The sequence below is a fragment of the Clupea harengus genome, chromosome 11 (assembly GCF_900700415.2).
Source record: "Clupea harengus chromosome 11, Ch_v2.0.2, whole genome shotgun sequence".
In the NCBI taxonomy this organism is placed as follows: Eukaryota; Metazoa; Chordata; class Actinopteri; order Clupeiformes; family Clupeidae; genus Clupea; species Clupea harengus.
Genome location: NC_045162.1, coordinates 17,794,350 through 17,822,179, shown reverse-complemented (window position 1 = coordinate 17,822,179; position 27,830 = coordinate 17,794,350). Strand labels below are relative to the sequence as shown.

Genomic DNA, 27,830 nt, shown 5'->3' with positions numbered 1-27,830 from the left:
TGGTGTCATATGGTGGTCGGTATCAGTATCATTCATCAATAATTTCCAAATAGGAACTGAACAACGGTAGGTTTTTATGCTTTGCAAAAATCAGATTACCACAGATTTTTTTTTTTTACAGAGTCAATCATGGAAAGGCAGCTAAACTGCACAAATGGTTGATATAATAGATGATGCAATATAATACATGACCAATGAGGGGAGCTCTGAGTCCTACATAGCTGTCTTGGGTAATGTGAACTTTACTGCTAAAGCATTGTATCCGCCGTGGTAGTCTACTTCCTAAAATTGCTGAAATTGGCAACATGTGGTTCCATGCACTGCATTTAGAGCTGCCTACAATCAGTTTAATAAGCGTGGGCCTACAGAATGTAACATAATGACTTAAATGTTAAATGTAAAATTGCCTGCATTCTCACGCTGTGGAGGTCTTTAGTTTCCATTTTATCGTTTTACAATCACTCCCATGCAGACTAAACCAGAAATAGAAAATGAAACAGAGCTAAAGGATGGAAACAGCACTGTTCTAAACAGTGTGTCTTGTTAAATGGTAGCTATCTGTGATCAAAGCACTACAGGGCTGGGAACAAAACATCTATTCGTAAAATGTCCATTTGTAAAGGCTTGTTTTCATTATGGCTGGGGTCTTGTCAAAACTGTTTGGAGTTCCATTCCTGTTACAATGAACCTGTGACACAAAAGATTTTCCTCCATGCTAGGTACCTCCTACGGTATACTGTCTGCTAATAAATTACAAACGTGTTCATGGCAGTTGTGTGACAAAGCAATCAGCAACCTATGAGCAGCAGAGAGTTTTATTATGTCATTTAATTCTGAGGAAATAGTTGAGATGACAGAATTATCCATCAATTCCTTTTCTTCATCCATGCTTTCATCTAGCCTACAGCTATATGACAGTCACACAGCAATGTTTAATGGCTTTAATTTTGTAACCTCCCAGACAATGGTAATGTGAGACAGCCCGATGCACCCCCCTGTTAGTGCCACTGTCATGTCAGCACCACATGTAACAGGCCTCTGAAGAACAGGGTTGTCTGTCAGCAGCGACCATAAGAAAAACCCAGAGACCATCAGTCACTGCACAGTTTAATAACGCTGAGTGACTTTCAGTGATTCAAAGGGGTTCCAGGTCCTAGGGTGATGTCATCAAAGTGTAGAAAATGTATTAATTCCTAGTATTTCAACTTGTTATTGACGAAGAACTCAATTGAAGATCATTTTAAGCTATCAATGTGTGGTGTGTAGGACAAAAGGTCTCATCCATAGAGGGGGAACCAGTGCGTCACTAAGAACTAATATAAACACCAAATCAACAAGAATGGATCAGAGGTAGAATTTTTGAATGAAGCCGATATTTGATATATTTTGATTAAATGGTTTTGGGTGTTACAGTCTTCATATATATCCAAGATGTTATTGGATTGCGTTTGTTTTGTTCTTTATGTGTGTATTCATCCCCATGGAAGCTCTCATGCTATGTGTGAGTGCCTGAGGTATTTAAATCCCTCCAGAAATGGTGTTTTATCACCGGATCAGAGGTAAGCGGAAGACAAACTGTTGCCCAACCCCTTGCCTTTACGTTCCAGTGGAATTGAAGAAAATTTAATTTCTGAGTGCCCCTGCACTTACCTCTTTGACGTAGACCTTGGGCCTCAATCTGTCATGCTGTCACTGCATTGGTGACCCCATGGCTTTTCAAGTGCCTGTGGCGCCCAGTTTGATTGATATATAATCTTGCCCAATGTCTCATGAAACCAGGTGTGTTTTTTTGCTTTGATGTCCAGCACATCCATATATGAGCATGCAGCCAGAAGTGACACCCCCTCCCCCACTCCACAACTCCATCCACCACAGCAGAAAAAAAAATGCAGCCCTGACATGATTATTTTTTCAGCCTCCTGGAAAAAAAAACTTTGCAGAACCAGCTGATGTGTGGTTATCTTCCTGGAATTATTCATGTCCAGGGTAGATGCAATTGTTTTTGAGCGCAGGGTATAAATGCTCATTTCTATTCCCCTATTCTCATTCATCACAACGTTTCGCTTTAAATAATTCAGCCAACAAACAAACTTGCCTGTCTTGTTTTCTACATCTGATGTTCTGCAATTTGTACAGTATAAATGTCTGCGAAATGTAGAGGGGGAAAAGTCCTTGCAGTGGCTTGGTATGTAGATATCCTCTGCAGTTGTTGAAATATTCGTTCAATACTTTAAGCCATTTGGACAGGTTGCATTACTACAAGCAGCAGTGGCTAAAAAGCAGTTGCAGAGAGCTTGTGGGCAAAGGCTTATGAGGTTACCATGGCAGTGGCTGTGCCACCTTGCGATTGACACTGAGCCAGCAACTGAAGTGAATGCCATTGCCATTTGCAGATCGCTCTCTAGACTCCATTATGTAGCCTGAGTTCAGTTCCATAGAGTTCCTAGAGGCTTTCTTACCATGTACCCACAATGTATATCCAATAACTTGAGTCTGTTTGTTTATAATTCTTAGTTATTTTATTTAGATAAATGTATTTTAGATTGGGAAACCTACAGAATGACAAATAGATATAATGAGCAAATTGATCCATGAATAAATGGCACTGGTTTGTCTAATATTGCTTAATGTCTGTCTGCTGCTGTCCCAGAGAAATCAGGCTGCTTTCCCATGTTTATTGTTTACCTCCTAGTTGTTTGTGAAGACATAAAAAAAAAAATGCTTCAAGTCTATGGTATGTTTTTCGGTTGCAGAACTGTCTGAGAAGTACATTGGCATTTGGGTCAACCTCTCTGTAACTTAATTTCCCCACACTTCAGAAACACACAGCCACACATGCATGCAGGACTACATTGCTAAAAAAACAGTATGCATAATTAACAGAAACGCCTGAAGAATACTAAAAATCAAGGTAGGGTAGGTACTAGGTAGGTACCACTTCCAAAGAGAGACTTGTTCACTGGATACAAACAGATCCTACTTCAGAAACTGGTTACCTATCCATACTGACTTTTCATTATATGATAAACGTATTTGTTTATAACTGTTAATGTAGACAGGGAAGCATACATTGCCTCATTGGCTTGCCCAGGTCATTGAGTTGTCTCTCAGACAATTGAATTTCATGGACGGAGGGCAAGGGGAGGATATAGGATGTGTGGTATGCTCTTATTCTGCTGAGTCAGATGTGCTAAACTAAAGCCAACCACTCAGGAATCCCATCCTCCTTCCTGGTCTGCTTACATAGGAATGACACTGGAAATATGTACTCTCAACTGAAATGTTCCAAAGCAAACAACTGTTGCAAGCAAACATGCTGACAGTCACAAACCATAAATACTCTTTGGTACACTATTATGGATTGGTGAGATTTCTTTCCTGCCCGGAATATGTTTTGAGTTGGATTTTGACAGAAAACGACAAGAAAATACAGAAAATCTCGACACTCTTTCTTCGCCACAGCTGTGTGCTTGCAGGAGTCAATTAGGTGTATGTGTGCGCCTTTGGCTCCTGCCAGTCAGAAACCACTGGTTCAGGGTAACTCCCACATCTTGGCTGATAACGGGGAAAGGAGCAAATGATGGCGCACTCCTACGCCCCGTCAATCTCCCATCTCAGTGGCCTACTGACAGCTCCCTCGTTCTGTGGGGGTTAGCGTGTCACTACGGTTGAATCAAGTAGGATTGTATTGTGTTCGAAGTTTGGGCAACGGCCACTCTAGGCGGATTTATTTGCAGTTTAGCATTGCATAGCGGATTTTGCTGGGGTGTAGGGTTAACATTTTTATCTATGACGCATTTTTTTCGCTTCTCAATACAAGGAGCAAAACAATTTCATATGTGCCGCGTATGTTAGGCTTCAAAATAGGGTAGGGGTTAAAAGGTTAAAAGGTTGGCAACAGATTGTCAGATGTGCAGATGCGGAGACCGAGGAAACGGAACAACCAAATGCATATCTCACTCAGTCAGACAAATGTTTGTGGTCAAAGTCAGGTCACTGTTAAAGTTATTTTTTTTTAAAGACGACTCATTGTTGTGAAGCTCTGCTATTAGTGTGGAGCAGACAGAACATGTACAAACTACGTTTAGAAAAACTAAATATGAGGGTATGTAAGAGAAATAAGAGGCAACCGATATTATATTTTCGCATTTTAACGAATTGGCTATAGTGTTGCAGTTGTTCACAAAGGGAGAAATGAGTGAGGACATGAAACTTTATGAACATACCATATTCATTTAATGCTGTGACGTGAATCCCTAACCCTAACTCAACACACACACACACACACACACATACACACAAATAGCAACACGTGTTTTATTCAAAGCCTCAGTTTCTGTGCTCAACGCACTGCTATGATCGGCAATGATTAATTTATTTCATTTGCATTTTTTGTATTTGTACTATTCCTTAGATGTCATGAGCGTGCGCGGCACAGCAGAGGGCTTCCTGGCACACGGTGCGCGAAGGAAAACCTGTTCATACGGCACAGCGGTGGAGCCGCTCCATGGAGACGCGCACATCAGGAACCCATTCATGCCACAGACACTTGCACAGAAAGCCTCTATTTGCACTTGCGCGGTGTGGCTCTCTCTCTCTCTCTCCTTTTAAAAGATTGAGGGAGATCGAATTTTGAGAAAGAGAGAGAGACAGATGGAGAGAGAAAGAGAGAGATATCGTGTGTAAAAGAGAGTTGTCAGTTACAGCTGCTTTAGTCAGGGGGGATAAGCACTTTATTAAGCAACCTCCACCCCATTTGCCAAGGGCTATGTGCCAGGGTGTGTATAGATATCTACAGCTTGCACAGACAAGAGTGATTACAAATATGTGAATCAGAGCCCTGTCTCTGCCTCAGTCATCCTCATCAGAGCCCACCCCTTCAGTTTCTCCCTTCCTCCTTCCCTCAGTGGAAACGGACGCCTACCCCTGTGTCTGAAAGAAAGAGACGCCTCCTCCCTAGGTGAATAAACACATCCAGACTCACTCACTCACACACACCCACACACCCACACACGCACACACTCACATTCTATTCAGAGTGCACCACTCAGCGACCGCTCCACTCATTCAGCATTGGCTCTAGATGCCTCCTGGCTGCTTCCACAGGAAAAGAGGCAGAGGCTGGCTGTGACTTATGCTCCTCCAGAGGGAATCAGAGGCGGCACAGCACACGCAGCATGCCGTAACAGTCTCACACACACACACTCTCACACATGGCTCACACACAAACAGCAGGATTTATAGCTCAGGAGTGCCGCTGAGTTGGATCCTGTGCCTGTGACTTGACCTGGCCGCTGAGGGAGTTCCTGCTTTTCGTGCTCTGGTTTGATGTTACTCAACTGTCCGATCCCCGGGCACTCTCTCCACCACACGCTCAGGATTTCTGCTGGTTTTCCCAACCTGAGGACATCACCTCCAGACCTGTAAGGCCACTGACCTCCTCAGCTTTAAGGACGATTTTTGTTCTGTGAAAGCGGTTGGTGGTTCTCTTTTTCTAACGTTGTGACTAATGAAGCTCAGAGAGTTGTGACAATTGCTGACTAAAGACTGTTTGTTCATGTGACTGGCATTAATAAGCAAGAGAACTCGTACTGTCATTGTCGTTTTTACCTTTTTCCCAATATTGTCAGACTTCTGCCAGAGGGAAGATAATCTTTTCCCCACCCAACTAATCCTCCTGTTGGAAACCCAGCCTTTCTGTGGATAGACATTTCTCCTTGTCTTTTTCAGAACTGTGAGGGCTTCTTGGTTTGTCTCTTGCTCCCTCTCTCTTTTTTCCCTCACTGTCTTACTCTTTCTCTCTCTCTCTAGTCAGAGAGCCTCTGGCTGTGTGTGCAGCAACAGCTGAGAGACATTACCCACAGATGCCCAGACCACCACGGGAACTGAAGCTGACATGGAGATAACACACTCCTCCATTTGAGGTAATCAGATTTCATTATTTGGCGAGCTTCTGGGCACTTGGTGACGCAATGTCTGTACATAATAGAGGTTATTAGTGTAAGGTTGACGTGTAAATCAGTGCCAGTAATGTGCTCTGTTCAATTGCATCAGGAAAAGGTTGGCTTTAGGAGTGTGTGTGTGTGTGCGTGCACATGTGTGTGGTGAGTGTGTGGTCTTATGAACTCATTGGCTGGACTAAAATTAGATGAACACAAAGCATATTTTAGTTTTACACTTTTCCTGTACTATTGGTAGACTGACAACATGCTTAAAATATTACTTCCAACATAAAATTATGTTTGTACTGCTTGCGAAACAATGGTTTTGATTTGGTTTTAAAATCATATTTTAAAAACTCTCAACATGCCTTGTTTGGTTTAATTAGGGTGATTTCCCAGCTTATTTTTTAGCTTTTATTCAGTTGATAGAAATGGCTGCAGCTGAACTGTTTTTACATGCCTCAGGTTTTTGACATAAACAATCATCATGTTTAATAGAACTTCAATTGTAATTTGCTGCACATATCTCATCCTTTTTAGTGAGGTGTCTCAGACCTATAATTTAGTGATCAGACACATAACCAGTGAAATTCAATTCAAGCAGAGGAAAGAGTGATAACGGTCCCTCATGCAGAATGAATGGTATAACTTGTGTATGCCTGTGTATTTTTCTAGTCCATCCACCTGAATAATTAAATCCCAAGACCCCAGGAGTGTAAGCCGTAGAGCCATGCGTCTGCCCTCCTGCACGGAGGGAGGGAGACTCCTGCCGCTCCTCCTCAGTCTCCTACTGTTGCTGCTTTTCTGCGGGCCCCAGCACTGCCTGTCCAAGTCCTCTCACCACCACCGGGAGCACCACCACCGCAGCCGTCAGCGCCACAGCCACCACGACATCGTCCTGGCCGTGGTGCTGCCCCAGAACAACACCTCCTACTCATGGGCCTGGCCCCGGGTGGGCCCGGCGCTGGAGCGAGCCATCCGCCTCATCAACCAGGACAACTCCCTCCTGCCTGGCCGCAACCTGAGCATCGTGTTCGCCAACAGTGAGGACCACCGCGGCATCTGCTCTGAGTCCGTTGCACCACTCATGGCTGTCGACCTCAAGTTTGCCTACGACCCCTGGGCCTTCATCGGGCCCGGGTGCGACTACACCTCATCGCCTGTCGGGATGTTTACCAAACACTGGGGGATCCCCATGGTGACGGCTGGCGCCCCTGCCGTGGGGTTCATCCAGGCAGACGTGTACACCAGCATCACCAACACAGGTCCCACCCACACCAAGCTGGGGGAGTTCGCCCTCCACATCTGCCGCCATTTTGGGTGGCACCAGCACGCCATAATTATGTTCAGCGATAACAAGATGGGGGACCGCCCCTACTACTTTGCTGCCGAGGGGCTGTACACCAAACTACAGGAGGGGAACATTACTGCAGAGGATCTAGTGTTTGAGGAAGAGTCTGTGAACTACACAGACATCATCTTCAGGATAAGGCAAGGGGGCCGAGGTATGTGTCTTCATGTGTTTGCTTTTTGAAAGAGGTGTAGAAGGTGTAGAACATCGGTTCCCAAACTGGGGTATGCGTACCCCCAGGGGTTTTCAAAGTGAAAAAGCCCATTACATTTTCAAACGGAGCTATAAATGGACATGAAATCTTAAATAGTCCGAATAGCCAAGTCGCATTGCCAGAAATACTCATGTATGCCCATATTCAGCGAAATAATGACACTGCCAAAAATAGCTACAGGTAGGTAGCCTGACAGTGTTATAGGCTAAATATGTGCGCGGGGGGAGGGGGCGTGGCAGCGGCGGTTAGTGACCTACCCTGACAGTTTGAAGTGTTATATGCTGAATATGTGCACGGGGGAGGGGGCGTGGCGGTGGTTACAAACATGGATTAAAAACGGGGGGGGGGTACGTAGCTGGAGATCGAATGTCTGAAGGGGTACGGGACTGTAAAAAGTTTGGGAACCACTGGTGTAGAAGGTCAGTCATTAGGTGTAAAAGGCCCTGGCATGTTTTTCTCCATTCATGACAAAAGAGCTAGCTGATACATATACACATACTTTATACATCCACCTTCTAGAATAATGCTGATTGGCAAAATGAGGGTAGGTGACAGGAAATAAAGTGATTAAATATCACTCTCTAGATTAGGATCTTACATTTCATTATGGCACTGTTGCCGATGCATCTACTGTCTTGCACCATCTTCCTCTTTTGAGATTCTCTGACAGCAGTGAAGCAGGAAGAGCTGGTCTGCCGGCATATTTAAGACTCTCTCTTTTCACCAGCATTCACCCCTATCAGCCTCATCCGCGATGTTTACCGAGGGTCAGTATCGGGTATCAGCTCTAAATCCCTTCCTCAGGAATTGGCCAATAGACGTGAACACACAGGGTTGCTATTGCCACTCAATAGCGGTGAACACCTCTGCACCCTGCGTAGTCGATTACAGGCGTCTGAGACAAACAACTGCAGTGAGAAGGGGGATAAGATAAGATACAAAAAAACATGAATTCATATTTGTGCTCATGTCTCACTTCAGCAGGATTATCTGCAGTCCCTATTCAAGGATTCCATCCACACTTTGTATCTGATTGTGATGGGATTAGTGTGATGGCGGTACTGTGCAGTTTGAGTTCATTTTACTCTTCCATTCCATTTAGTCGATTTAGGCTCCATAGGCTCGATTCAGACTTTTCTGGGTAATGTATTCAAAATCAGGCACCCTATATCAGTGCTTAGGCTCTCTGTCGTCGAATCATCCTGCACACACATATTCAAATTTGGTCTGATTGGACTATTCAGCCGACAAACAGCCTGTTGGTTGGATTAAAAAACATCTCTCCTTTTTTGTCTGTACAAATGATTATTTGCTTTTGTTTAAAAGGTGACTCTCCAGCCTCCCTGCATACATTTCTCTGTGTCTTACTCATCTTTGTTTGCCAACAGGCAGACTCGCTCAGTGGTGTGTCACTGCATGAGGGAATAAATAAATAACCCTGTGATTGGATACCTTAAGCCTTCTCTCGCATGGTTCCCACATGGGTATAAAAACATCCCCAGAAAGACATTCATTAACAGAGGTTAAAAGTCATGTTTCCAAATAAGGGAAACGAGTGCAGCATATCAGATCTGCCGGCATTTCCTGTAAAACCGAATTCGTCATTGGTCAGTTTTTGTAGTGTTTGTGACTATCGTTCAGTTTTATTGTCCGTAATTTGTCAAGGCTGAGGGTTTTCTGTTAATGTGCAAACAGTACCTCTGTTGGATGGACAATGGAATCCTGGAAGCATAATTCCTCAAAAATGTCCATATGGTTTTTATGGTTTGGCTGTCATGGCGTGTTGAGATAAGTGACCAGTGTTGTTATTCCAGATAAGAGTCAGGCTTGGCTCCTCAGAGCCCACGTATTCCCTATAGACAGAATCCTTTCATGAGAGAAAGACTATTAAAAAGTAGGCTGCAGCCTTGTGAATGTTCTACTTGACATTTGTCTTCTTGCCACATGGTCGGTTGTATTTCTGAATGCACCATACAAAGCCTAACCTCAAAGAGGATATAATTCACATAATATCAGGTGGCTTTGTTAAGTGGCCACCTGACACGACACAACTCATGAATCACTGGAAAAATCTAGGATTCCAAGAACCAAACAAAGGCAAACAAAGTCATAAAGGGATAACGACTTCAGTGAATTATATGGGCAGAATACACAGAGAAACAATGCGTTTCCCTGGGACAATACTGTTTACACCACAATGCGTCCTATCTATATCCATACTTTTACACACTCACTTTTTTTTACGAGATGCTAGGAGAGTGAATAGAATCGATGAAGGTTGTGCTCAGGAATAAAGATGTCATCAGTGATTCCCCACCCCCACACGTAGCCGTTAGGGGGGCCATAACCTTTTCCTTTGGACTTAGGTGTGTCACAATAGGCCCTCCCCTCCTCAGTCACTTCAACATTCCCTCAGCCCAACAACCCCGATCCACTGCCTTAAGGGAGCGAGATTAATTAATAATAACATCACGCACGGTAGGAAAAGACGACAGGGGTACCGGGCATAGCAGGGTGTTACTTAAGCTTTGTCCACATACTGTGCACCAGCCAAACTGATGAATGTTACAAAAAGTACCTGCCCACACTTAACTGCAGCTACTACATGGCCAGTGTAGGACTTTATTTTGTATGTCAGTCATTTGTTACATTAAACATTTTCCTCTCGACATTTAGATCAATTTTACAGAAGGTCTCTAGATGCCTCTTTAATATACTGTACCTGAGACCTAATACGTAATATGTACCCTGAGACCTTGGTATGTTGTTTTCAGTATAAAGACAGTAGAAAGCCACAGAATAGCCGGTCCTTTGAGCCAGGACAAACCAAGCTGACTCTGAACTGGATCTGGGTCTGATCTGTCGAGAACCCGCCAGATCCAAATCCAATCAGGGCCCTGATCCGTTCTAGTGGGCACTGCTACATGGGCAGCTGCTGTGCTAAGGGAATTGGACTCGTGTGAACCTCTGAAATGCCGCAAAGTGCAGTATGTTATGGCTTACAGACTGTCACCATGCAATGACTTGCCAGACTTCCATGACAGAAGAATACAATTCCATTTGAGTGGGGACTAGTCACTCATCAGCGTAATGACTCATGGCCTGATTAAGATGGTGGTCTCAGAGACTCCTAATTTAGAAGTAATTGGAGGACTATGCTTTTGAAGTAAAAACTGCAGTTAAGATGAAAGCTGAGAGAAGACACTTCACCACGAGGAGGTTTGACACACCCATGGGGTTATCGGCGGAACGCTTACATATCTACTTCAGATACATTTTGCAATTTGTTGTAATTATGAATTTCCAGCTTTCTGTCTCCCTTTTTGTGCATTTTTGTGTGTCATTTTAATTCAGTGCTTGATTGCCTTCTATTTCTCTTCAGAGAAGCTGTGCATTGTTGTGAAAAGTCATTGCCTACATTATGTATTCAAAAGTGCTCAAACACATTTACATTGAACAGCGATAAAAAATGAGGATTTGGCACAGTGTTAACCATGGCTGCCATAGCTCAATAAACTCTGTTTGACCTGCATCTCAGCCAAAGCATCAGCCATAACTCAGATTAGGTAAAGCATGAGCTAAATAAAGACTGTGTGACTGGCTGCCACCTGACCCCCTATCTTGCGTTTCCCTCCATCTCTCCGAGACTCCCGCATCTGTCACTGCCGCTGTGCAAGCTCAACTTCTCATTTAGTCATTCACGTCTTTCAGGTCATGATTTAACGTCTCTAAGCACAAGTAATACACGCCAGAGGGCCTAAAGAAGACTGTACCTCAGATCTATAATGTATATTATTACACAGTATATCAGCGGACTGGCCAAAACCCAGGAAGAGTTAGTGGGGATGCTTCAGTCTCAAACATTGATTCTGCATTTCAAAAGGGTCCAGCCAGTTTTTTTCACAAGCTTTGTGAAGTCTTCACAGACAGTGTGCGTAGATCTGAGTTGAACCGAAGTAATTGTGCCACCGCCTGCAGCAAGTCCCACTCCCAGGGTCTGGCTAATCAAGCTTGTTTGTTGTCGGGATCTTTTAATCACGGGCCGGTGATGGGCGGCACACAGCAGGTGTCGGAGCATCCACCCATCTGCTCAGAGTCGTAGCTCCGCGTCGTCGTTGCTAATGACAAGTTGTCTCGCCGGATCACTGCCTTCAGTTTTCCCGTCTCTTTTAATCATTCCTGTCACACCCCTGCTTCTGCCACGGCCCCCACTTGGATAGTGGAGAGGAGCGCTGGAGAGGTAATAAGTCAGAGAGGAGTGTGCCCATAGGCTGACACACTGCATTTAGGCACTGGACATCACATGGCACACACCTGCTGGGGGTGGGGGTGGTGTGTGTGTAGAGGTAATTGGGGCTAATGGGGGGCACTCCCTCGAAAGCGACCTGGATTTGGATCAGCTGTCTGCCAGAATCTCTCTAATTAGCGGGGCCTTGTTTGAAGAGTGGACTCAAATGGTCTGTTGCTATGTGAGAGTCACAAGCAGTGCAATTAGGGCGAGAGGAATTGGTCTCGCTGTGACAGCTAGTGCTAGACGGTGCTAACGTTGTTTCCTGTTAAAACAAAAACAACGCTGACATCACACTGTCTATCACTTCCGGAAGGTTACGGCGTCCGGCACCACCTGGTTCTCTTGTCGCCATAGTTGCCTGCCAGACAAGAGATCACCCAAGCTGAACGAAACACCACCCGCGAGGCTGTGCGGAATGCTGCATGCGTTGCCTCCCTCCTTCTTCCCCTTCACCCAGTCCATCTGGCCCCAGTTAAAAATTAATCTTGCTGTTTAAAAAAGCTTAAGGAGGTGGAAAAGAGAAATCACTCAAAAGCCACAGAAGATTCGCCCCTCTGCGCCAGGACAAACCAGGCTGCCTCTGAACTGGATCTGGGTCTGATCTGGCAAGAACCCGCCAGATCCAAATCCAATCCGGGCCTGATCCATTCTAGCGGGCACTGCTCCATGGGCAGCTGGTGTGGTTTTGATTGTGGGCTTGACTTGCATGAGTGAACATGGCTTCTATGTTTCCAAAGGCACAGACCTGTTCCCAATTATAGCAGGAGGATTGCAAGAGCACTCGCCACGGACTCTTGTATCCTATTAGAATTGGGTCAGAGCCAGGGTCAGAGCACTGTTTGTAGTTTTTAGTTAAAAATCTGCACTGGGGAATGTCGTCATAAGTGGATATGTCATTGAGGATTATGTCATTTTTGGTGTTATCTTTCTTTCTTAATGTAAATATAAACTCCTTGCAATATGGATATGTGTGTCTCGTGCTTACACCCCTCTACATACTTAAAACATTACATATACCACAGTTTTACCATATTTACCATATACCTATTTCACTTTTCCGCTTCCAAATCAGTTGAAAATTAGGTTTACTGATTTGTATTCTTAAAAAACAACTCTGGTGGTTTTGAAGATTAGATCAAGGTCCAGTCTGCAAACCCCCAGGAGAGAGACGAGGCACATCTGGCCAATCCACACTAATGGGATTCAGCTCACAGCGATATTGCAAGGCAGGCCAATTTGAGATCATGAGTAATTCTAGACAGTGAAAATGATGTATTGTCACATGTGACACACACACAAATGTGATACACACTCACACAGGAAGCAGTGATACACACTCACATAGGATTTTAAATACACACAGTGCATACACTAGACAGACCATTTTGCTCAATGACGTAGAAGGTTGGGCATGTTTTATTTCAAATTGTGTCAACATATTGAATTTGTTTCTTCTGGCATTGTCCAAATGTGTTGTTGTGAGCTGGCCTTGAATCCAGCAGCACCGTCAGACCATCTGTGCACATGGATACAATTAGCTTTTAACTGAATTTTAACCATCAATGTCAGCAGTAATGTTTTGCTTCACAAACCATACTGAAAGGGCTTGAAGATCAGTTTCTGGGGCCCCTGATCCTCTCAAGAAATAAATCTGCAGTCACCCTCTGAAGCATGGATTGCAACGGGCTAAAGCAGAAGTAAAAAAGTGACAGGCTGAAGGACTTGCTAGATTGGCTTGTCATCTCCCGCAAAACGTGTTATTCTGTCCGAGCTCCATGATCCATGTGTCACACACTGAGTGCTTGTCAGCCGAAGACTGCCTTTCGGCTATTTCAAAGTACCTACTTCAGTGCTTACTGCTGGAGCCTCTAGAGTGCTTCTTTTGTTGTGACTTGTGGTCCTACAAAGGTGGGAATCAGAATCAGAATCAGAATCAGAATTGTATTTATTGCCAAGTAGGTTTACACCTAACTGGAATTTGCTCTGGTGTATAGGTGCATACAGTAAACATAAAACATAAAAACAAAATAAGTACTACACATAAGAAAAAGTACTACACATAAGAAAAAAAAATACAACATAAATAAATATATATAAAAAAGTAAAATGCAAAATGCAAAACAGGAGTGCAATGTGAATGTGCAATATGCAATGTGCAATGTAATGTGTGTTAATGTAACACAGACTTGAGGCGTGGGGGCGGGATATGAGTCCAAGTCAGGTGGGAGTCCCGGGCCTTGTTAATAAGACCAACTGCAGCCGGGAAGAAGCTGGCCTTGTGGCGTGAGGTTTTGGTCCTGATGGACCGCAGCCTCCTGCTGGAGGGAAGTACCTCGAAGAGTTTGTGACCCGGGTGGGAGGGATTGGCCACAATCTTACCTGCACGCCTCAGGGTCCTAGAGGCGAACAGGTCCTGTAGAGATGGCAGATTGCAGCCAATCACCTTCTCAGCAGAACGGATGATAGAAAAGTGAATGATATCTCATGGTGGCCATATAGAGGAAGTGCAAGTAGGTCTGTGAAACGTACTTCTTTCCATCCAAACGTTAGTTCGTCATTTTGGATAAAAACTTGACCTTTACCTTTGAAACCTGAAATGGTTTGTAAATCATGACTAATTTGTGAATAGCAGATCTGTGGGACCAAAGACTTTTATGAGTTCCAGAGAGGGTATGGTTAAAATGGGCATACTGTATAAAGCCAGTCCATCCTCACTGGAACTGGAAGGTAGTGGCAGCCTAGCAGAGAAAGTGTGGTTGGAGTTGATAAAGAGGTTGCAAGGTTCTAGTTGATGCAATCATTTAATATTGCTATGCATTTTATCTTCTTAATGAGGAAAAGGCAAACGCAAACAATTAATCTTTCTCTGAGTCATGCTTTTCCAAAATGAAAAACAAACGCTTTTGAGAATGCAGTTATTGAGCTACTCCTCAGATGTGATGGCCTGGTCTAAAAGCTTTAGAATGTTCTAGCATAAACCTGCATGTGGGCGCGATATTAAAATGAGCAGTGTTCAGGGGCACTCACAGGAGAGGAATGCAGATTGAGTGCTATGGTGTGCTCACCAGAGCTGCTGTCAATTTCTCTGCCTCAAATTCAGCACTTTGTGTAGCATTTACATAGACATGAACACCTGCTGTTTACTGTGTATCTAATTATTTTTCCTCAGTGGGGGGTTGTTTTGAGATTTTTAATTATTTAATTATAAACTTATATCTGGGATTTGTTAGGTATATTGTGAGGTAATTTTCTCGTCTGGGCTGTACCATTGTGAGGGTGTGATAAAGAGGGGGTGGTGCTGCATATAAATGTAGTTTCTTCTAGTGCAATATATGATCGAGTTATGACCCAACCCAAGGGTCTGATGTGTAAACAAGCAGCAACATTCACTGATATAACAGAGACTGTGGCAAACAGTAATCAGTTGAGAGCAAATATGTGCATCCATATATGAGAGGGAGAGAGAGATAGAGAGCTAGAGAGAGAGAGAGAGAGAGAGAGAGAGAGAGAGAGAGAGGGAAAGGTTTGGAGATGGAGTGAGAGGAATGATGAGTGTATCGTAAGGTCTCATTCAGCACAAAGATACTCAGGCCTAGTCTTGAGCCATGACACATTTGTAGACTGCTGTTATACCATCTTAAAAAGGCTTGGCCTGCCTGTGGGCTGACGTTTTCATATGGAATCACTGCCAAGCTTCCATACACGCAACATGCATACCCATGGTATCAGTAGAAATTGTAGCACCACTACTTTCAATCTATTTCTGACACGAAAACCAATTCCATGTTATTGAATTAATATTCCTTAACTATGGCTGCAGTTCCTAACCACTATTTCTTGACCTCGATAGAAAACGTCATGAGGTCAAGGAAATATGTGAAGGAGAATCCATAAGGACAGCAGAAAAGACAACTGTGGTGCTAAGAGAATCTGACTGAATCTACACTTGGCTACGCAATTATGCAACAACAGACAATGAATGGAGCGGTATTATCAATGTTCCTTTCGTAAAAGATGGTCCTGTGTCCTTGAAGCACCTTCCCTAAGCCTTTAGAGAATTCGACCAGCTCTTATCATGGCTGCCACTTAGATACTTCTAGGTCATTTCACTCAGTTAGGAGCACTTCCTTTACAAAAAAGGTGATCTGACTGCAGCCCTTGGCTCTGCATGCACCAATACTGTTGCAAAGTTGTCATGGCAACTACATTCATTACTTACATGGAAAACTTATATTAATACTTCCCTTGAGCGGTCCCCTTCCAAATGATAGAAGTCAGATCAAAGTAAATTTTCTTAATTTTGCACAATATGCCCATGGAAAATAATAATAATGGAAAATAAATACAAATAATAATACAAACATGTGTCATTCCTCTATTCCAACTTGAATAACTTTTGATTTGGATGAGATTTGAGTTTGAGTTTTTCAAGTGATGGCATACCCCTGTGGGCACACATTTATATGAAAAACCTCAAGTGCCTACATTTTGGGAAGGATATCAACATCTTTCAGACATTTCTTCTAGCATTTCCAGTATTTAAGTGGTAATTCTTGATATTTTGAGGTTATCTGTACCATGACCTTTTGACCTCTCATGAGCTCATGACATACATTTATAGGCGGAAAATGCCAAGTTTCCAAGAGACCAGCTTAGTATATACTGACTAATTGGGAAATAAACTGCTGCCAAAGCCTTTAGCCAGAGTCTATGAAACACACTTGCTCTCTTGCAGTTCTTAATGATGAGTTCTTGTGCTATAAGCATCTTCATCAAGGGACATAGTTAGTTCTCTGTAGTTGATGAAATGGTCATGAAGTGGTAATTTAGCTGACCACAATGTCTGGGAAGTATAACCATGAACCATGTCATATCAATCTATATCCCATTGTATTAGACTCAAAGGTTTACAATTTACAATTTTCAAACAGGTATTTTAGAAAAGAAAAAACAGTGCATCCTGTTACACTTTCAGGAACAATTGAAAAAACACACACACTGATTTGCTTTTACTCAATCCACAGTTCACAATTCAATTACTATCTTGCTCGGTCAAATTTTAAACTGAGTACTTAAAGAAAGTTTAAGGTTAAGAAAGTTGTTTTGCTCGATTGACAGGTCATTTTGCGTGAAGAGTGAAGGTTTAACAAACATCTCCAAACTCTCTTGGTGGCCAGTCATATCCTGTCATTGTGGCTACGGGCCCTCAATGTCCTTGTTTGTTGGTTGGTTGTACTCACTAGAAAAATAAAAATAACAACTAACTACTGATCCTGGCAAATTTACTGAAACCTCTGTTTCTTTGAAAAATCCATCTCTTCTTGCCATTACACACATCATTCTGCTTGTTACCTTCTTGATCTCATTCACAAACTGCAGCCTGCCCCCCCCCCTCGTCTCTCCCTCCCTCCCTCTATCCCTTTGTCCTCTTCACTGGTTCTCAATTTTGTGATTGAAATTACTTCAATTTGCCTCACTGTCTCCAATCTTTGTCATCCTGTCATTATTCTGACATGACAAGATAAAGACATGCATCAAAGGGGTGCACTCAACTGTTGATCGACGAAAAGCATTAGTATCCAACTTTGAAAAAAGGGGTATTTTCCTTATGTTGAAGGGTAACCAGGGTGTTATTTAGATATAATATGGTGTAATTGGTTATTACTAGGGTTAGCACAGCATGTCAAAAAGACCATGTGCTTTGTCCTCTGCAGTACTCAAATGTATATGCTGTAACATTGTTTGCTTGTAGCTATAACAGATCCTTTAACTCACAATGACATAACACCTATGTTACTTATTCAATATGACTGAAACATGTTAGCATTACATTCTGTGCTGTTACCAGACCACTATTCGAAAAGTTTTCTAGTGAAATGGCAGTACTCAAACAAGTTATTTTGGCATATTCTGTTCACATAGATTAAGTGTAGTTGTCCCATGGGCACATGTCAGGTCCTGGCTCCAGCTCTGGTCTTATACGGCCTGGCAGGCCTTCTTGCTGTGTGTCCTTGTCTCTGGCCTTCCCAGCCCTGGTTGTTTCAGTCCCTTGTTAGCGCTAGGATCTGTTTTGGGCTTATTTGGCAGGCTTTTGCTGCTTGTTTCCTGCCCAGGCCATTAGACCTGAAACAATAGTGTTGGGCAGGAAGCCAGAAAGGCTGGAATGTCATCACGCCCCTGGAGACTTCCTCAGCGGCCTCACTGTGTCAGAGTGGGTCAGCCAACACCCCACAGAGTGGGACAGCATCCTTGTCTCTCTCTCTCCTTCTCTTTTCTCTGTCTCTCACTCACACACACACACACACACACACACACACACACACACACACACACACACACACACACACACACACACACACACACACACTGGCACAGACACACGTCTCTCTCTCTCCTTCTCTTTTCTCTGTCTCTCACTCACACACACTCACTGGCACAGACACATGTCTCTCTCTCTCTCCTTCTGTCTCTCTGTCTCTCACTCACTGGCACACACACACTGACACACACACACACACACACACACACACACACACACACACACACACACACACACACACACACACACACACACACACACACACAGACACACACACAGACACACACACACACTGCATAGACACAGAGCACTACAGGGAGTCATGCTGTTGCAAATCATTTGGTGTCCTTCTGTCTGTTGGTCTATTGATTTCTCTTTCTCATCATCTCTGTCTTACTCCCTTTTGGCCTCTTCTTCTCTTAAGCAGGATTTCCCCCTGTCTATTTATGTTTGTCTGTGTGCTGTGTGTGCTGTACATGCTGTGTTTCTGTCTTCCTCTATTCCTCTATACAGTATGTGTCAGGAGAGAACTGATATATTGCCTTCACTGCCCATCTCTCTTTCCTTCTCTTTTTTCCTCTCTTCCCTCCATCCTTAATATGCTTGTTGAGCAACATCTAGAGCTGAAAGCCCATGTCTCTGTCATTGCCTGGGTAAATATCTTACATGCATCCATCATCCAGACAAAAGACACACAGTATAATTTTCCTCCACTTGTATTTTTTCTCCATGTAATCACCTGAATAGCTTGTTGTGTGTTTTTGCTCTTAATGCAGGACAAGCACACACCTGCTGCTAATTATGCCTCTGGGATACAGTTGTATGAATGTGTATGTCTCTTTCGTAGAGCATTCTCTGTAACCATACACATGCTGGACAATGAGAAGGATGAGAGTTGCATTTTAATTCATCCCAGCATCATGTGGAAAATTAATGATAAGCAATACTACCAAAACAATCCCTCCCAAAATGGACCGAATTGAAGTGAGAAAAAAAATGTCCCAATGTATTTGACTGTCCTTTCATGTTAATGCAAAATGTTTAGCAATTCTGGAAGGATGATGGATGACGGGCTACCATTCTCCTCTCCACTTAATACATCATTACAGCTACAACAGGCCCTGTGTTATTAAACCAGATCAGAACACAGGACGTCAACTCTTGACCTGAACTCTTCTGTGCTGAAGAGTTTTAGTTGAGTTATTTTTCTCCGTCAAAAGGTTGATGGGTTAGAAGATCATGAGAAGAATGTGCCTCTGTCGTTGAACAAACAATTCAAAGCACAAAGCATATGTGCACATACAGATTTATGAAGCTGTGTCTATTGTGTACGAGCGAGCAACTGAACTTTTGACCAGGTTTTTAGAAGACAAGGTTCTTTTTAATGGCTATGCCTATTGATCTGTAATACATGGAACAGATATTATGCCACAACCAAACACTGGGTTTGATGACAGGTGAGATGGAAATGGTTCATTTAGGTGTTTGAATAATTTCAGACATTAATGAGTCACTTTATGTTGGGCATTTAAACCGTAGATATGAAATGATAGGTATAATCCTGATATAAGGAATATGATGTACATAAGAGAATCGTAAGACATTTTGTTTAAAATGTATTCATTGGTAAAATAAATGGGATTAATTTACAGGTACAGTATCTATAAATTGGATAGGTTGGATTCAGATTACATATAAAACATTATATTTAGTTTTAATTCCAGATTCCTCACAGTTTAATAACTAATACAAGTAATAAATAATAAAAAATACTAAGAATGTCGCACCTTACAAACATAAGTGCTATATGCCTGTCAGTGTAGTGCCTGCCGATTTACCACTCATTAGATGCAATGAAATTGCTTACATGGAGGTGAGGGCTTTCGAAATTGCCATTCAACTGAGACAGTTACAGCTTCCTTGTAACGTACTGGTTCAGGTCCGCGGCCCATAGTTTGAATACACAGCAACTATTGTGATTTCAACTGGTATGTCACACATCACTCCCGCTCACAGTTGCTGCACAGTAAGTCTGTGAAGTGGCCTTTGGTTATTACCATTGTTCTTTGCAAATGAGGATCTCTCAGTGGGGCGAATCTCTGCTGAGCAGCTACACTGTTATTACCTCCACTGATTAGATCAGGGTTAATGGAGCCTGTCGGAGCCGATTGAGAACACTGAGTCCCGCTTGCTTTCATCATCACCATCTCTGTCTCTGTCATTGCCTGACTGTCCCTCTCGTCCACTTTCTCTTTGTTTCTCTTTATCTCTTTCTGTCCTTGTCTCTTTCCCTTTATCAAATTGTCCTTTTTTTCTGCTTGCAATTCAGACCCAATTCTCATCTCACCTTTCTCACTTCTCTCTCTCTCTCCCTCTAATCCTTCTATTAATCTCTCTCTCTCTCTCTCTCTCCATCTCTTTCTGTATGTATCTATCATGTATCTATTGCTTCCTATCATCCACCACCTGAAACTCACAATTAGTCTCATTATTCACTCTTGCATGTGTCTCCTTGCCAACATAATTATCAGCCTAGGCTGACACCCCCTCTGTATTCATCTCAGCCCAAGCATGAGGGTGTTCTTTTTAAATGGGACTCATATTAATCTTGATGCATATTTAACAAAATACTGTTTATAGTAAACATAGTCTGCTGAACACAGGGTGTGGAACAGAGGTGTTCGGTCGAGCCAATTATCAGGTCCTCGCTAGTGAGTCTTCAGCTCTGCTTACACAGAAGCTCCGTTGTTCAGGGCGACTGCAGAGCCTTGTCTCTATTTCCAGCACTTCCTATTTCTGTTCTCCCGTTTCTGGAGTGACTTTGTCTGCTCACTGAGCCATTTCTCTTAACAGCATTCAAACACAGACTGGAGTGCCTTACATCAAAGAAAACAAACATGAGCACAGCTGTTTGGGGCATGAACTTTTTTCTTCCTTTTTTTGTGTATCTCTTCCTCTTTTGGACTCCTTTCTTTCTGTTTTTGTCCTGCTGATTCATCACATGAACGTCTTTCACTTTTTCGCACTCCTCTGCCTCTTTGTTTGTTGGTCAACCTTTGGGTAACCTGTGGGTCTCAAATGTTCTCACACTTTACACAGAACACTCATTTCAGGTCAGGAAGGGATTGAAGGTGAAATGAATTACCTGCATCTAGACTGGAGACCTGTGTATTCCATCATCACATTGGAGCAGCCATTTCACAAATAGTTACAAAAAAGAACAGGTGCTGATTTCTCCACCAAGACACAATCACAATATATTTTTCTGGCATTAAGGGGCTTGCTTTGAAATAATCTGAATTTGCAGATATGTACAATGGTATAAATACTATTATCACACTCACTTGCAGCCATGTTATGTTGATGCCAAATTTGCCAATAAACACACATTGGTGGTAGCAAGGGAATGGACCTAGGGCAACCTTCAGCCTTAAACGGCAATGTACTAATTTGGGTTGAGAGAAGGCTTACATGTAGCCTACTAGGCTGTTGTGAGGACTGAAACAAAGTGAATGTGTGAACCCCCTTCTGCCCTACACCTTACTGTCCTCTTCCCTGCTCCATAGTGGTGTTTGTCTGTTGTTCACCGGACATATTCCGCCAGCTGATGGTGGTGTTCAGGAAGGCAGGACTGCCTCAGGAGGAGTTTGTCTTCTTCTATATCGACGTGTTTGGACACAGCCTCAACTCCCAGTACGCCCGCCCATGGGCCAGGGATGACAAGGATGATGCCATTGCTAAAGAGGCTTTTCAGGTAGGAAGTCCACACATGAGAAAGTGACACATAATGTACACAAATGGTATATGTCTTTACAGGGTTTTTAGGCAATGTTCAATATTTGTAAACAGTTCCTTTTAAAACTGACAGAAAAGAAAAGAACATTTCTTAACTTTATATGTAGATTTGTCCATGTGACAAAGTTTCCTTAATTTGTTCCTCACCAGATGCTGTAAAAAAACCACACAGTTCGTCTGAACCATGGTCCCTGAATAGTGCTCTTTCACAAAAATAAACAAATGCACTGAAAACCATTGTGGAACCCTCTAACCATTTTTAACTAATCACAAGTACATCAAGTCTGTTATTTTGTCGCTTGCAAATAATTATTTGTCCCTTTGTATAATTGTTTTCTCATGAATGACTGATGAGTCATCAATTTAATTAGAAATGTATCATGGTTAATGATAATTATCGTAAGTCAATAGGTTTCAATTTGGCAGCAGTAGTAGGGTGGCTTCTCTTTGCTACTGATAGCAGGTAATTTCCCATCACTGCTGAGGTGTAGGAATGGTGCAAAATCCATGACTATGTCAACAATATTTCAAATATATTTCCAAGTTTTAATTAAACCAATGCTATGCTTTGATGCCCAGAATAGCTATGCATTTCAAACCTGCAAATAAATGTTATGTCCATCTCACACTTCAATGTATAATTACATTATACGTAAGCAATCACAGTATTGCTCTTCTTAAATTTCATTAGTGTGATTGCTTGCATAATTTTAGCGATCAGAGATCCGAGACTTTCCCGAACCATTTGCTTACATTGAGATTTTAACCCACTTCAAAGACATTCATCTGCTGTATTTTTGAAGAAGTTTTTTTCTCATAACAGTAGTTGTGATAATGGAGACTTACAATAAAGGGGATTATGATATTTCTGAAGTCCAGCAAGTTGGCTGGTATTTTGTCATATAATCTGTGATGGTGCTTTCATCATTTACTTCAGAAATACAGCAGATGAGTGTCCTTGATTGGGGGATTTATGTAGCTTATTGTGCTTAATTAATGGCTGTCAACTCATTTTGAATACTGTTTTATTCATCTTAAAGCGTACTGTGTGCTGTAAGCTCATAATTATAGTAATCTGCATTGGGGCTGTATTAATTATGGTTTGCTGGGCGAGGGTCTGCTACTGTTGAGCAATCACAATTTGCATTTTCTTGCGGAAAGGCATCTCTAGTTATACATATTACCTCCACCAAGGAGTTTATGCTTTCACCCCTGTCCGTTTGTTTGTTGGTTGGTTGGTTTTTTGTTTATTTGTTAGCAGGATTATGCAAAAACTACTGGCCCGATTTTCATGAAACTTGGTAGAGAGGTGTAGCGTGGACCGAGGAGAAACCCATTCAATTTTGAGAGATTCACAATTAGTTTCGCTAGTTTCGCTAACGTTGCAAGATACACCATTAAAAGGGACTGTTGGACCTTGCCGGAGGTGTGAGCTCTACTGTGTCATTCTAGTATTATAATTAAAACATTATTTAATGTAACCTTTGGAGATGGAGAAAATATATGAGTATAAGGACACTTCTTCAGGAAAGACTTGGATGAGACTCTTGAATGTGTAAATGATCGAATGAGAATCTCGCCCAACACCACCTCCCTCTTTTCGTCAGGCACTTACTGTCTGAAGCTGAATTCCAATGGAACTCAAACACTTTTTAAAGCCCTACTTTCTCTTTTTTATTTGTATTATGGCAGATGATTTGCATAAAGTCAGCAAGGTCATAAGAGTCCACCAAAACAACTAACCTTGACTGGTGTATGTCAGCTTTATACTTCCTGTCTGTGAATGGAAAATTGCTGGAAAATACATTCATGTATTCATGAGCCTTTCATTGGTGTTTCCATAGCTTAGCTCAGTGGACTTCAAGTTCTGCCAGGCCAGGGTCAGCAGCTTAAGTGTTTTTCTTAAAGGTAGACAAGTGCTCTCTGTAAGCATGTCCATATGCTCTCTGTAAGACAGTCTTTGTTAATGTTAAGGAAGGAGGAATGACAAAATGCTATTAAGCAAACCTGTAGGTGGAACCTGTGTCTGGGGAAATTAACTTCTTTGTTTCGTTACCATAATGATGTGTATTCCTGTGAGGTGTTGGATAGGGTATAGAATGTTTTAAAAGGCATATCTTACATAAATAGGCATACATCTTTCAACTCCTTTCAAAGTTTCTCTAAATTGATTCACACATTTATTATGTTGTTTTATTGATTGTGAAGCTAATGCATCAGTGGCAAATTATCATGAAAAAGTTAGTAATTTCTAACTACTAACTTCAAAACAAAACAGGGGTTTTCATCCTTTGAAGTGCTTAGATATATCTGAAAGGAAAGGAAAGTGGACAAGATGGACAGTTTCAATAATGGTGGGAAATAAATCAGTGTCTTACAAATGACAGAGGACAGGAAGATGTGTGGAGAAAACACACCTCTGAATGATATATGTGCCTGACACCTCTACCCACCACTTACATAATGTCAGGGTTTCCTTGAGTCCTATTTACTCTAATTAAATTGTCAAAATAATAGTTTTCCTTAAAGAGACAGTATGCAACAATTTTACACTTTTTGAAGCGTGTTTTTACAAGCCACTAGCACTGGTATCATTTTCAAATACATTTTCATGGGGAAATTTTAAGAACAAATAGACACACCTGTGCCGCCTAGGCTATGCAGTATGCAGTTCTGTGGTCCAGGTCTCACCACCCTGCGAAAATGTAAAAAATGCTTTAACAGTAAGACATCACAAACTATATCGCCAAAAAGACACGAGTTAGCATGCTAGCAAGCATTTTTATCATTGCCAACTGTGCTGTTGTTGGTATTTGTAAGTATTTAGCATGCCTTTTCAGTAGATAGACAAAAACAGACCAGAAAACCTTACTGCTGCTTTAAATGTACAATGTTTCATCAGAGGTGGTGGTGTGAATAGTGTTTCACCAAGGTAATTCTTAATCAAGAATCTGTCTCCTTTTCTTGTTAACTTTCAGAGTGTGAAGATCCTCACCTACTCGGAGCCCCAGAACCCAGAATACAAAGATTTCGTGATGAATTTGAAAACCGATGCCAAGAGGATGTTCAATTTCACCGTGGAGGACTCGCTGGTAAGAGAACACTCTAAACACTAAAAAAGAGGAAAAAAGGAATGAGTTATAATGAGATATGAAAAAGGACATGGGGCAAGGCTGAAGTATTGAAGATTGGAAATGAATCATATGACAACAGAGGATTTGTTATCCATGGCACTGGGATCAAGGATCTGAAACAATTTGGGTATAAAATCCAAATTCAAGTACCCGTTTCTAGACCCAGGTTGATATTTTCATGAAAACCTTAATGTAGCTATGTGCAAATGTATGACTGTATTGTACTTTGGACTGTGGACAATGGTAAGTAGGAGTGTTCCCCATTGGTGCACACATAGTCAAACCAGTAACACAGATCATAGGCTTCACATTTTATTCCAGACTCAAATACTGAAGTGATTAGGCTGATCGTTTTTCACTGTTGTACTCAGCAAGCACAAAAATGAATGTTGAATCATATACTCATGGTACATGAATTGCTTAAATGTACTATATACACTATAACATAGGTATGGACATAAGACATATCAGTGCAGATTACACATGCAGGGAACATACCAACCATACTGAGGAGATTCCTGAAGGATTCGTCTCCTTTGGCCATCTAGAAGAATGAATCTGTGCCATTACCCAACTGTCTCTCAATTCAATCTGCTGTGAACTTGTACAGGCGGCTGAGTCACCGGTGCTAATGTACATCTTTGAAAGGCCACAGCGAAGAATAAGACTTTTTGCAAGCAGCAGCGCTTATGCCGTATTCACCAGCCTTATTTAGCTGTCACACGGAGCTGTGTCCTCAAAATGTATCTCAGGTCCTGCTCGCCTGTCACAGGCTTTTTATGTGCTTGCCTGGAATGCTTTCGAATGGTTATTTGTTTGATAACACAATAATGAAGAGGAAGTCAGGTAAGGGCAGGGTCCTTGATGTAGGCATCCAGCTGTCAGTAGTCCATTTGTGATTCAGCATTCAGTGAGCAATCAGTGAGCATTTTAGGTAGAGGTTGGATGGGAGAGAATCATGTCAATAGGAGGAGACAGGAATGGTGAGGCATGTGGTGAGCTCTGGTGTTTCTCATGAAATAAGGGAAAAGAAACTCCATTTTCTGATTTGGCTGTCTGGAAATCTTCATCAGCCAATCTATCAATCAATCAATCCAAGACAGCGGGTGGTGGCCGTGGGAGTGTAGTGGGGCAGTACTGCAGTGTTCTAGTTCTAAATCTGGAAGTCTTTCTTCATGTAATGTGTCTATCAAATAATGTGTCCATGTAATTCAAATTCCCTTCAGTGAAATTGACAGCTGTTTGTTTTTAAAAGCAACATGTTATCAAAATAAACCTATTTGTTAGGCCAAATACCAGTCATACCGTTGCATTCTCTGTCAAGAAATGTTTTCATTTATAAGCTTTAAGAAATTGCAGACACTTTCTCTACCACAACATTGCTATTCATTTGTTGTTGATTTAGTGAATGCTGAGCAGGTGGCCCGAATGATGATTAAAAAAATCTTACCTTATTACCCTTGGCCTCCCACCCAACCCATTAGCGAGTGGCCAAACTTAGCTAATCACCACTCCAACCACGATCCAATGAAATCCCATTGGATTTAAATCAAGAACTGCGTTGCCATACAAGCTGTTTGAATTAACTCTTTCATTCAGACATACAGTACATCATTTGTATGATTCCATGAGTGTATGCAACAGCTGAAAAGTGTCTTTTGTGCTGTTTCTATTTTTGGGCCCTCTTGTAGTCTTGTTCTCCAATTATATCTCTATTCTCCAACTGTTCCATTCAGACTCAAGACCGAGGAAAAGTTGTTATTAAAGATGTGTTAATGACAGTTGGAACTCACTTGATTAGAGTGTCAACTTGTAGTTTGATGAAAGGAGTTTCTGAGTGGATGAGACAGAACAAAACAAGTTAAATGAAGATTGAGTGTGTAAAAACTTTTTGAAAAACGCTTAAAGTAGTAAAAGGACAAGCCCTTGTGAATTAAGATTAAGATGAAAGTAGATTCTGGGAAATGTAAGAAACAGAGACGTAAACTCAAAAGCTGACCTCTCTACCTACAGACAATTTTTTTTCTCACCCTCTCAAACCTGAAATATTAATTAAGATGAATGGCTGGCCTACATTAATATGTGTGTGTCTTATTATCATCCATCCACAATATTTGTTACCTATCCCTGTACTAACAGTCTAGGGCAGGGGTGCCCAATGCGTCGATCGCGATCGACCAGTCGATCGCAAAGCTTATGGTGGTAGATCGTGTCATTTAAAAAAAAATAATAATAATAATAATTAAGTTTTTTTTTTTTTCTATAAATCGCCAGATCACAACGGAAGTCATTTAAGGTTACCTTTCTTATTGAAGAGATATAGCTTTTTCGTGTGTTAAACAAAATAAAAAGCCTTATGTTATTTAGCCGTGAATAATGAAGGAAGCAATAAATCCGATTATTATCCAAACCCTTGAGAGCTGTTGCCATGGAGATTTAACGTTACTTTCTGTTTGAAGATAAGGTAGCAGCGAGTGTTGAAGAATGGATGACTTAAAATTGGATGACTTTAAATTAATATATGAAATTGAACAACTTTACGGATAAAATAAATAAACAAGGATAGCAAAACAGATTGATATGCATAGAATGAGAACGGCATAAACGCAGGCAGGACGTCAGATGACGAGACAGATCACAGTGACACAGGCTGTTTTTTCCCCCTCATGTGTGAAGGCTGAGACATTCATAACATTTTATTCAGTCTTACTGATAGTCCTTCTGTAATGCCAACAGGTGCATTGTGTTGTGGATAAGTTTTGTAGTCCTGGTAATCTTTTGTTT

The 27,830-nt window shown here is 41.9% G+C and overlaps 1 protein-coding gene across 3 annotated transcripts in view; it reads left to right on the top strand.

Moving 5' to 3' along the window:
* The first annotated feature begins 4,967 nt into the window (after nt 1-4,967).
* The window catches only part of npr1b (natriuretic peptide receptor 1b), a 62,917-nt gene continuing 40,054 nt past the window's right edge, over nt 4,968-27,830 (top strand). Inside the window, exons 1-5 of one of the 3 annotated variants that reach the window (XM_012822839.3) lie at nt 4,968-5,423; nt 5,812-5,924; nt 6,618-7,447; nt 21,684-21,871; nt 24,891-25,004. In XM_012822839.3, the coding sequence (XP_012678293.1) occupies nt 6,673-7,447; nt 21,684-21,871; nt 24,891-25,004 (1,077 nt within the window). In that variant the 5' untranslated portion in view covers nt 4,968-5,423; nt 5,812-5,924; nt 6,618-6,672. Of the gene's footprint in view, nt 5,477-5,811; nt 5,925-6,617; nt 7,448-21,683; nt 21,872-24,890; nt 25,005-27,830 lie in introns of all 3 variants that reach the window. The other 2 variants (XM_031575829.2, XM_031575828.2) reach the window with 2 other exon arrangements.